General features: G+C 44.6%; 1 protein-coding gene across 1 annotated transcript in view; it reads right to left on the bottom strand.

Annotated features, from left to right (window-relative positions):
* CIT (citron rho-interacting serine/threonine kinase) overlaps positions 1-12,088 on the bottom strand; it is a 160,696-nt gene that overhangs the window by 16,254 nt on the left and 132,354 nt on the right. Inside the window, exons 29-35 of the mRNA XM_027862269.1 lie at positions 4,591-4,731; positions 4,281-4,388; positions 2,573-2,735; positions 2,167-2,331; positions 1,354-1,491; positions 376-556; positions 17-167 (exon numbers count right to left, since the gene is read on the bottom strand). Coding sequence (XP_027718070.1) covers positions 17-167; positions 376-556; positions 1,354-1,491; positions 2,167-2,331; positions 2,573-2,735; positions 4,281-4,388; positions 4,591-4,731 — 1,047 coding nt within the window. The remainder of the gene's footprint in view (positions 1-16; positions 168-375; positions 557-1,353; positions 1,492-2,166; positions 2,332-2,572; positions 2,736-4,280; positions 4,389-4,590; positions 4,732-12,088) is intronic.

A 12,088-nucleotide genomic window follows, 5' to 3' on the forward strand; every position in this document is an offset into this window, starting at 1 on the left:
GCCCGAAGGTAGGCACCGCTCGCTCGTGTGTGGCCCGAGCCGCATGAGGGGAAATCCCTTTCTGCCCGAGTTTACCTTCTCTGGCTTCACTGTCATAGATGAGCACTTTAGTTCCCTCCAGGACAATGTATTTCCTATCCCAGCCTTGTTGTCCTCGTTTATTATTTCTGGGAAAATAAAAATTAAAAGGATGTTTCAACCTCCAAAAATTCTGGCCTAGGGGAAAAAATCCTAGAAAGGCAGACTTCACTTGAGAATCACAAGAGTGGCAGCTGCCCAGTCTGGGGGCCAATGGCGCCGGCCAGGACAGCCTGGAGGAGCTCCCAGCCTCCTGCACCAGCACCTGTCCAGGCTGAAACAGACTCAGCAGTCTACCTTGGCACCTTCATCCATCCTTCCAAACGTAAATTGGTGCTTGGCTCCTTGAGCTGCAGTCCTGGGGAGTTCATTTTGTCCCGGCAGAAGGCTTCAGTGAAGTGTGTGGCGTACTCAGCGGGCAGACCACAGGTAGCTGGCAGGCATGTTGAACACTTGGGGTGGCACATTACTTGACATTCTACAGAAGAGAGAAAAACCACCTGAAAGCATGCAGCCAAAGTAGGCCTGCTCGGCTCTTAACCAGTCAGCCCCAGGGCATCTCTAGGCCACCAGCTTAGCAGCATTTTTCTCATCTGAAGCCCCCTCTCCCAAGAAACCTTGAAAGTGCCTCAGTGCCAATCACACAAGAGAGAAAACAGAACGCCACACTTCTGGAACCAAGGTTACAAAATACCACCGGACTAACTGCAAACCCTATTTTAAAAGAAAGATGTTGGCTTTGTGTTCCGATTTCAGTCAGAACCAACACATCTCCTGAAGACAAGCCTGCTCTGACAGGAGAGTAAGAAATAAGTGAAAACCCATGGTCCTTGCCAAGACATCTGCACAATGAATGGCAGTCATACGCTAAAGAAATGCAGAAACATATTTCTCTGACACAAAGGGAGAATAATGTCTCTGCACAACTCCTGCTATCACGAGGAGCTTCTCTAGAGCCCTTGAAAAAGAGAGGAGAGAGAGAAAATAGACTTCTGTTAATTGAAAAGATAAAACTGAATTAAGCAATGTACATTCCCTAAAAATAAAAAATCAGTGTAGTGAGCAGAAAATAAGGAGAACCAGCACCAGCTTCCAAGACTTTTTTCTTTTTCTTTTTTTTTAGGCAATTGGGGTTAAGTGACCTGCCCAGGGTCACATAGCTAGTAAGAGTCAAGTGTTTGGTCTGAGGCCACATTTGAACTCAGGTCCTCCTGACTTCAGGGCCGGTGCTCCATCCACTGCACCACCTAGTTGCCCCCCAAGACTTTTTCTTACCAAGACATTTGGACGCCTGACGTCCAAAGTGCACGGTATCCAGACACACTGCACACTTTGTGGCTCTCATGTTCAGTCCCACATTGAATCGATGGGGGATATTGTGGTGCATTCGCTCTTTTAGACGCCGATTAAACTCTGAGAAGGAAGGGAGAAAAACACTCAAGTCATGACAGAGGAGGTTGTTTAATGATTATTTTAATACTATCTGCTCATCTGTATTTAAAATTCATTTAGTCATTAAGTTTTAAGTTTCTATGAAGGAATATCTTGGGCCTCACTTATATGAGGTTTCTATTTCAAGGCTCCGACATTTCACTCAACGATGCAGGTCACAACTCCTTAATGTCTAAGTAAATGGCGTTCACACACTGCAGTCAACGTTCTCTGGACTCTGGGCTGACAAGGCACCACGGTGCTCACTCATTTCCAAGAGCCTACATCTGAAACTCAAGTTCTTTCCAGATGGCCCACCACGGCCAGGAGGTAGCCCTGATTCTCAAGGGCTGTGCCAGCGGAACTTCACAGAGACTTTGAGCCCTGGGCAGACAGATGATGGACCACATCTCTGCTGCCCAGAGAAGAGTCTCTGTCCGGAAAGGCTTATGACCAGGTTGGCCATGCGGAGATGCCAAAGCATGATGGCAGCGAGGAGCTATGATCTGTAACTGGAAGGGTTAACGCCAACACCCATGAAATCACAGATCCTCCCTATTCAAATGAATGTCTATTAGTCACCTTTATTTATAGGTGAATTTAGCTCACTTCTGAGACCAAGGAAAACATACCCTGCGAGCTGTAATGTCAGCCTACCTTCTGGTGTGGAGGACTCTTTTCTCCGACTGGAAGGTGGAGCCAGCAAACTTATTGGGTTGGGCTGGTGCTCTGGGGACCTCACGATTGCAGACATGACGATCTGCTGCCGTGCAGTGGCTGGAGTGGATGGGTGGGGGTGGTCTGAGGCTTTACGATGGGCAGCTGCAGACAGAGCAATAAAGTGCCCATTGAGGCATCAGAAAAGGGGGAAGAAGCACAGCCTCGATCTGCTGGGTCACCCTCAGGTTTGGTCACCAGAAAGCAGGACGCCCTGGGGTAGGTTCATTAGATACAAGAGGCGGCTCCTGAGGACTGAGAATGAGTGGCCCAGAGAAAGCCTTGCTGAATCTAAGTGGATTCAGACCCTCCGCCTTTTTCGGAGACTGCCCGATGACGCTCCTACCTTCTTCTCGAGCAGATCGCAGCTCACTCCGGGTTTTCTGCAGCGCCTCCTCCAGCTCTGCACAGCGGGCCTTCTCCTTCTCCAGGGCCGCCTTCAGCTCATTGTACTGCAGAGGAACCTGTGTGGGTAAAGCAGGGTCCTCTTTCCGTCGACTAAATAAGCCCTAGCAATGGAAACAGAGATAACTCCTAACTCCTAGAAAGTGGTGCTTTAAACTAGCTAAAGGAAAGCTGCCAGGGTGCAAAGCACAAAAGCCAGCGGGCATACTCACTGTAAGTGTATTTAGTAACAATTGCATTTGAAGGGGGAAAATGTTAGGATGAGTCACGGTCAGCTCTTCCCAGCTGTAAAAAATGGGGGTGTGGAAGTTTTCAGCAAGAGGGTTAAAGATGCTTAATTTGCCACCACCTCTTCATTTAACATTTCCAAGGTAGTAGAATCATCTCCTGACAGTCTTTGTCCTCAAAAAATGCAAGTAGAGCATGAAGTCATGGACAGATTGTTCAGAAGTCAATCTCTCCTTTGGCTCTTATAATTCTAAATTATGAGACAGAGTCGAGCATTTGGTAGAGGGGAGGGAGACGAGACACTCGAACGACGTTAATGAGAATGCCAAAATGAGGGATTTACTAAACAAAAAAATGCACAAAAAGAAAAAAAACGATATTAACTTTACAGGGAGAAAAAAAATCATCCTACAGATGAGCCAAGACACAAACAACCGCTCGTGAAAGGAACATACATTCAGCTTAGCCAGGGAACAGTCCTTCGCTAAAGCCATCTTACATCAGAAGCACTAGCAGACTCACACGGCCACACAATCTACAAGGAACTACTTTCTCTGCAGCCACCACTCAGTAGCAGGCTGGCTGCAGCAGACCTGCTCCTCAGGGAAGCTCTCCTCCTAACGTAGCCTTGGGACATGTTTCGGCTGCCTGGTCAATCCGAGCCTCTGATCCTTGGTCTTCCAAACAGTCCCAGACTTTTCTTGTACTAGCCCAGCCATGACTACAGCAGAGCCGAAGCCCGATGCCCAAGTCTTAATGTCATTGAAGATAGTTGCAAATTCCTTGGAGATCTTTTTAGAGCTCACAGTCCTTAGAAGCCTAAGGTCTGCTTTCACTATTCATGGATCTGGGACCCAAAGTGTAGTATGAGAACTAAATTATTTAGAAAACAGTGTTTGGGTTATGAAAATAGGTTTTTGCACATAAAATAGATATGTACACACATAAAGTAACTCATACATTTTAATTTGCTTTTATATTTTAATGAGTAGGAAGTAAGAAATACAGCCGTGTGAGAGAAAGGGCAGGAGGCCTGCATTTCTAGTCCCAGCTTGGAGAAGTCACTCCTCCTTTCTGGAGCTCAGTGTCTTCATCTGTCAAAAGAAGGGGTTGGATTCCTTAGGGTCTCTTCGAGCTCTAAACTCGTGCGCTGACCCCTTCACTTTTCTCTAGCTGCCCTAAGAGCGACCCCTCTAGAGGAGCCACAACAACAGGGAGGCCACTGAAATATTAAAGGTCATGGAAGCAAAACGGTTTAGCAGAAGGCCTGGCTAACACATCTCAACTGGCGACAAGGTAAGCGTCTTCAGTCAAGAGAAAAACGGCTTCTTTTTTTCTTTATGTGCCTGGGCATAACTCTATCAAAACGGTGTCCCAGGAATCTGACTGGGGATTCTTGCTTTCCAAACCCTTTCACCCACCTTTTTCTTCTTAGCAGGTTGGTCCATCTTCGCCTGCAGAAAATCAATGAGCTTGGTTTGCTGGGAAATCGTGCCTTCCATTTTCACTTTTTCATGAGAATAAAGGACCTAAAAGTCACAGGAAAGGGAAATTGACCTTAGAAGTAGAAGCAGACCCGCTCAGCCTTGTTCTGCAACAGTGGCAGAGGAATACGCACAAAGGATCGCTCCGCATTTAAAGCGCTCGCTGCAGCAGGACACACTGGCCCTTTGGGGCATGACAGCAGCAGAGAAGATCTCGCATCGGCTCCGATTCCCGGCCAACTCATACCTGAATATTTTCGAGCTGATACTCCAGGTCACTCCTTTCTGTCTTGAGCAGGTCAGCCCGATCTAGAGCCTCTTGGAGTCCTTGAGTCAAACGGAAGATGTGATTCTTCTGCAAGTCCATTTGTTGTTGCAGTTTTGCTTGCTGGTGATAAGAAAACCGTGACACAGCTGGATAGAATGTATAAAGCTACCAGGGATCCTCCTGCTTCCCCCTCCCACTTATTTTGGGTGACGTCTCACTCCCCTCCCCAGTCCCTTCTTAAACTGATCTTCTTAGTGAGTCATAAAATGCTCAGGAAGGGAATTCCCTCTACTGATGCGGATCAACACCCACCCTGAATCGTGTACTCTTGGAGGGTGTCCTGAGACGCTGCAGAGACCCCTCCTCGACCTCCCTTTAAGACGCGGCTCAAACCCGGTCTTCCTAACTGCTAACATCTTCCTCTTTCAAATTACCTTCCTTCTACTCCGCATATCTTACATGGACCTGATCATTTATACATATGCCGTCTCCCCCTGTGAATGAGAGATCACACGGCTCGCCCAGCTTCACGTGCCAGGGCCTGTCAGAAGGCAGGCTTGGACAAAGGTCTGATTCCTGACTTGGAGGCTCCCTGTCTTTCCACTGGCCACCCTGCACAGAATCACTGTACACCCGGTACAGAATCATCTACAACTTTTCCTTCCATTACAAAATGATGCACAAATCAAGGAAGAGTTTTCAGAGAAGTTTCAACCAACAACAAACACAAAATCTGACACTACACATTGAGGCTCTTCCAAGATTACCTGTGGGGCTGCCTTATAGATTAAACCAGCTTAGTCAAGCACCAAAAAGTTCTTGTTATAAATACATCCTCTTCCCTCTTTGGATCAGAGACCAAACAGGCCGGGTTTATACTGAATTACACCTTATAACGACTAGTTTTAAAGCAATATTTCAATGTGCTGGTCTCGTGTTTCTGAAGACCATTACTTTCCATTTCTAGAATTCCTTTCTCACTAGTTAGTAAAGGATGCACTGACTGCTCGGCGCACACACACACACACACACACACACACACAAACTAAATGCAATTATCACAGCCTATTCAAATGATCTTTTTGGGGGGGGCAAGTAGAAAATTATTCCTACTTTGGGGAACTAAGGAAATAAAAATTATACTTTCTCAATTCATACACCACAATGAAAGAATTAAGCAAAATTAATATTAATGAACTAATCGAGATGAATACATTAAAATCCAGAATGAAAATAACCCATCTCCTGGGCATATAATTCAAAAATCAACTCTGGTCTATTAGAATTCCAATGAAAAATTTCAAGTACATTTCCTAAAAAGTATGCATTAATATATATCCTACAAAACCAACCAGTTGATTTGCTTTTCTTGTTCCAAGTATAATGCTCTAAGACTTACATGCTTCAAGGATCCATGAATTTGACGGTGCTGATGAGACTTCAGACAGACTACAAAGTCCTCTAGAGCCTACTTCCATTGTCCTGATGAAAACCATCAGCAGCAACACTGGCATGGAATCTTAGTGTGTCCCACTTGAAGGAAGCTCACTTTAAGGCTTTGGGCCTTGGAGAACTGATGAAGTAGGTGATGGTTCATTTTGCAGAACCAGAGGCCTCAGAGCATACAGAATGCAGTACAGAATGTGCTGAACTGCAGCTCTTGGTGATTACCCCAGCATGATCTTTGAGCTGGGCACTATTTGATACAGTAAATAATCAGACAAAAGGAAGAGACCTAAAAGTCAGGAGCTATCAATGTACAGTTGGGGGATAGTCAATCATGGGGTAAATGTCTTTGGAGAGTGGAAAGTGCAGACCCTAAAGTCAAGAAAGTGCCACGAAGGCCTTGCCAATAGACTGCTACCATACATGCCATAGGACGGCAATGACTTCTTTACCAAAGAATTTTGTTCAATTTAATCTCTTTGAAGATTTCTCTCGTTAGAATCTTTTCCATTTCAGAAGAGAAGTCAAAGAGAAAAAAGGATCTGCCATACAAAACCCCAAATTCTTCTGGTCTGTCAAGTAAGAGGAGGGAACCTGAGTCTTGCCATCTGCCTTGACTTCCCCCAGCTCTGTATTTTCCTTCTATAGTCCACTACAAACCAGACCACAGGTTTTCTGGATAGTTGGTTTAATCCACCCCACTCAAAGATGAATTTTTTTTTTTTTTGGGTGAGGCAATTGAGGTTAAGTGACTTGCCTAGGGTCACACAGCTAGTGTCAAGTGTCTGAGGCTGGATTTGAACTCAGGTCTTCCTGGCTCCAAGGTTGGGTCAAAGATAGATTTTTGAAGATTTTTTCAAAGGACAAAAAAAGAACAGAGGTATAAAAATAGCAAATAAGCCTTTCAAGGGGAAGTGAAAGTAGGTGCTTCTGTTAACTATGGAGCTCATGGCTCAAGCAAACACCAAGACTGACACGAGCAGTTTGCCACCTCCCCTCTTTTCCCTTTCTCCCCCATTTCTCTTACGTGTCTCAGTCTCTCTTCCATCGCTGCTCTATTAGCCTCTCTTCCAGCTCCTTTCTCCCAAATGAACAGAATGTTTATGGCACTTTCATTCATCTGGGATCTCACCAATGAAGGAAGGACCTCCATCAATAAAAAGTGTAGCCCACTGAGGTATTTTAATCCAATTTGATTCCTATCTCTGTCATCTCACTGTGGCATCCAGAGAACTCATCCAATGTGCAGGAGGCCTTTTTCTAGCTATCTTTATATTTCCTGGGTACCAGTTCAGTTCTAAGGCTGTTCATCTGCTATCCTCCTTTTCCAATCAATATATGTCCGCAATGACATCCCTTATGCTAATTCTTTTACATAAACTACTTTCAGCAATATGCTACAGGCTACTTGCTCTGATCACACATTTCTTCACAGCATTTGACTCATCCTCAATTCTGATTCCTCAGACTATATTTTCTTTTCTTTCTTTTTTTTGGGGGGGGGGGAGGCAGTTGGAGTTAAGTGACTTGCCCAGAGTCACACAGCTAGTTAAGTATCAAGTGATCAAGGGTCTGAGGCCACATTTGAACTCAGGTCTTCCTGACTCCAGATCCAGTGGTCTATCCACTGTGTCACCTAGTTAGCTGCTCCTCAAACTATATTTTCTCAAGCATCACAATCATGCTGCACTTCTGGGGGAACACGTGTGTTTTGTTTTGTTTTGGTTTTTTGATGAGGCAATTGGGGTTAATTGACTTGCCCAGAGTCGTACAGCTAGTGAGTGTTATGTGTCTGAGGCCGCATTTGAACTTAGGTCCTCTTGACTCCAGAGCCAGTGCTCTATCCACTGCACCACCTAGCTGCCCCTTGTGTTTTTTTTTGTAAATGAAGTTTTGGACCAGAGAGCTGCTTAGATAGTTTAAATCACTGAACAATTTCCTAATTGCAATCTACTCCTTCTACGTGGGGCCCAGTTCATGGTTCTCCTGTTGTGCCCAACTGCGGAGACGGTATATAATCTAACATTTTTCATCTACTTGGATTTTTCCTGTGTGAATGGTAAGTGCCAAACCCTTCTAAGTGCTTACAGTTCTCATTTAGGAGACTCCTCCATGTTCCAGAGCTTGCTGCCATTAGCACAATGTCAACTACATACAGGAGCATCTGAGGAGAAAATCCCTCTTCTACTTACACCTTAAGCAGAGAATCCCCTTCATGAAAATGAAAAACATCTTTAGCAAGCATAGCTCTCTTGCTTTGTCCTGATTCACGTTAATTTATGTGGGTCATCAAGAAGCATAAGTTTAGTTGCATTTATCCAGGAATCTTGCACTAGCTTAACATATGTATGTAATTCTTCGCTAGAGGGGAGACTTTAAGGCTCTACTTTACTCTACACCAAGTCAAATGATTTTTTTGGAGAGAAGGAGGGAGAATCAATGAACAATAAACACAGTGAGATATTGTTTTCTCTGGTCATTTGTTTAACTGTAAAGATGTGGTCTGTCATAGAGAACTATTTGCAAAAGCCTGACTGATCCCATTTTATATTTTCATCAAAGAAACCTTGAAATGTCTAATTATTCTCATAAAGATTTCTGTGAAGATGAGAAAGGCATATGGGTCAATAATTACTGATGTTCTCTAGATCACCTTCTTTAGGAAAGAATATAGTCCGTGGTTTTTTTCCTCTTCTCATCATACTTTCCTTTCCCTGAGATGCTTGTAAAATGACCTCCCAACACTTTCACAATGATAGCATTTCCACCATGAGTCTCTTCAGCAAATACAGGGCCTGATCCAGCCACTTGAACCAATGGCATGTCTGTTCTTAAAGGGCTCTGACCAATTCCCTGCCAGTTACACCAGGGTCCAAAGGAAGAGATTCCACTCTCACCAACAACAAACACAAAATCATTATAGAAACAATGACACATGTGCTCCATTTCCCGTCCCTGTGGCCACTCCTGAGAGGAGGCGTCTCCCCTGGGTCTCAGACCAAGCTTCCTGCAGCCAGCTTTTCAGTTTTATGAGACAATGAGACATGATGTCATCCTGCTCTGTATCCAAAGTGGATGGATAGGCTGCTGTAGCTCTGCCTGGCAAAGGGGTAAAGGCTCCCTGGCTGAGGTGGCTTCTGACTTGGGGGCCTCCCAACTGTGGTAATTACTTTAAAATGGTAAAAAAATGAATTGTCTTTTTCCACTTTCCATTCTTTGGTATCATGTGAACAGGGCAGGTCAAAGTAGCTGCAGCTGTTGACAATACCTCCTTAGCATTGTGTCCTTTCTTCTGGTAATTTTGGTTTTGATCTGTTCTGTAGATTATCAAGGACTTATTAAGCAACCACTGTGTACCAGGCACCTACTAAATAGCAGAATACAAAGGTAAACACAGAAATAATCCTGACTCTACTGGGATACAACACGTACATATATAAGCATATACAGTGCAAATGTACACAAAATAAAGAAGATATAACATAGTTAGAGGGGGCAATGACAGTTGGGGGGGAAGGAAACATTAAGAAAGGCTTCCCTTGAGAGGATGGCATGCCTGAACTACATCTTGAAGGAAAAGAGGGACTCTATGAAGCACAAGGTGGGGAAGAAGGAGATGCCAGACTTGGGGCACAGCCAATACAAAGGCATGGAGGCGGGAGGTGGGAGGTGGAAGGTGGAGAGTCCTATGTGAAGACCAGAAAGGGGGGGGAGTCTGGTGGGACCACAAAGTGCAGCAAGTGAAGCAGCATATAACGAGGCCAGAGAGGCTGGGGCCAGGGTGTGGATGAAGGGGACAATATTCCATCCTGGAGTCAGCAGGGAGTCACCAGGAGTTAAAGAGTGGGAAACATCACAATCAGACCTGGGCTTTAGAAAAATCGCTTGTGGCAGCTCTGGAGAGAAAAGGGTGGAGACCAAGTCCAGGCCTGAATTAAGATGGTGAGTGGAGCTGTGTAAGAAGAAGGGGCAGACACACGAGAGGTAGTAGAGGGAGAAATGGCAAGATGTGGGAACTTGGCTGGTAAGTGGGTATGGGAGAATTCACAGCTGGGTCTCATGCTGCAGCTACAAAGCTGGGGCACTAGAGGCACGGTGGGGCTCTCAACAGAAACAGGAGAGGGTCTTGGCAAAAAGATAATGAACTGTCTTGGCCACACTGAGTTTGAGGTATCTGTGTGATATTCAATTTGAAATGGCCAACAGATAACTTGGTGATGTGGGCCATGAGCTCAGGAAAGATTAGTGCTTTACACAGAGATCTGGGTGTCATCTGCAAGGAAAAGATAATTATACTCACGCAAGCTAACGGCGTCACCCAGGGAATTTAGAGAAAAGAAGGCTGAAAACAGAGCCTTGGGGTACACTCACAGTTAGGGGAGATGATATGGCTGATGAGCAAGCAAAGGAAACTGAGAAAGAGTGATCAAACAGGCAGGAGGAGAGAGTCGTGTCATGAAAAACCAGAGGGAGAAGATGGAGAGAGTCATCAACAGTCAGACCCAATAAAGAACAAGGAGAATGAGAAAAGACCATCAGGTTTGGTTGTTAAGAGACTGCTGGACACATGGGACAAAGCGGTTGAGCTGAGTGATGCAGAGGGAAGCCAGACTACCAAGGGCTGAGGACTCATCTCAACACGTCCAGGACAAAACTCATCCTGCTCTGTATCCAAAGTGGATGGATAGGCTGCTGTAGCTCTGCCTGGCAAAGGGGTAAAGGCTCCCTGGCTGAGGTGGCTTCTGACTCCAAGCTACCTGACAAGACCCTCCAAACTCCACCAGTATGGGCTTTGATAATTGGGGAATTCAATATAAAGGTGGGCAAAGAGGAGGATGTCAAAAAAAACATGTTGGGAAATATGACTCAGGTTTCAGAAATGAAAGATGAAAGACTTTTACACTACCTGGATTCCCTGTTCCTTAGGGATCAGACATACTTTTTTTGTACAAGAGAACTAAGCACACTAAGCACCAAAGAGGATCCCAGTTCTCTCACCAATGGCAGGCCACTGGGTAGGGGACACATGCCACATTCAGGGAACTTCCACCGAAGCTGAAGTTTGCATACCTTCTAAATATGTATGATTCTTAGCAGCCAGAGGCTGCATTTTTCATGCCTATGTCACTCACAGCAGCAACAGAAGTACTTAAAGGATCACTTTTTCTTTTCCTTTTTTTTTTTTTTAAGGCTGCCATGGTCAAATCAATCTGCATCAAGTGGTGGCAAGCCTTTCCCCACCTCTATCATGTGCTCCTCAGACAAAGGACTATAATTTGCCTCTAAGAAGACCAGCTTCAATTAACAAGCTCCTACTATGTGCCACGCACTGGAGACACAAAGAACGAAGTGAATGGTGCCTATTCTCAGGGAGCGCTGAATCAAGTCAGGAGGGCACATAAACACATATAGGTCTGGACCAAAAGAACACAAGGTAATTTGGGAGTGGGAGCAGATTGAGGAGAGGCTTTCCATGGCAGCGGTACTTTACTGAGCCTCGAGACATTTCCTGATGGAAGGTGAGAGTACATTCTAAGTACAGGGACAGTCAGTTCAAAGGTCTACATGAGACACTCTGGCTGTACCATAGTGTCTGTAAAGGGAAGTAAGATATAACCAGGCTGGAAGTGTAGCTTAGAGAGGAGCTGTCAAGGACTTTAAATGCCAGAGGAATTTCTATTTTAGCTCAGAGCTAAGAAGGAGCCACTAGAGTCGAGAGAGTAGGGGAGTGATTTAGAAAAGTGACTTTAGAAAAGTCACCTTGAAAAAAACCTAAAAAACCAACATATTAAAAACCCTCAATTAAACACCAGGATAGAAATCCTGAAAATCAAAGGAGAGAGTAATAAAACTGAAAGTTAAAAAAAAAAAACTACTAAACTAATAAATAAAACTAGGAAATGGTTTTATGAAAAAAAAAATAAAATAAACCATTGGCTAATTTAATTTTAGAAAACCAAATTACCAGAATACAAAATGGAAACGGTGAATGCAGTTAAACCAATGAAGTTAAAATAAAAGCAATTATTTA

The sequence above is a fragment of the Vombatus ursinus genome, unplaced genomic scaffold (genome assembly GCF_900497805.2).
Source record: "Vombatus ursinus unplaced genomic scaffold, bare-nosed wombat genome assembly UNPS02001287.1, whole genome shotgun sequence".
NCBI classification, from domain to species: domain Eukaryota; kingdom Metazoa; phylum Chordata; class Mammalia; order Diprotodontia; family Vombatidae; genus Vombatus; species Vombatus ursinus.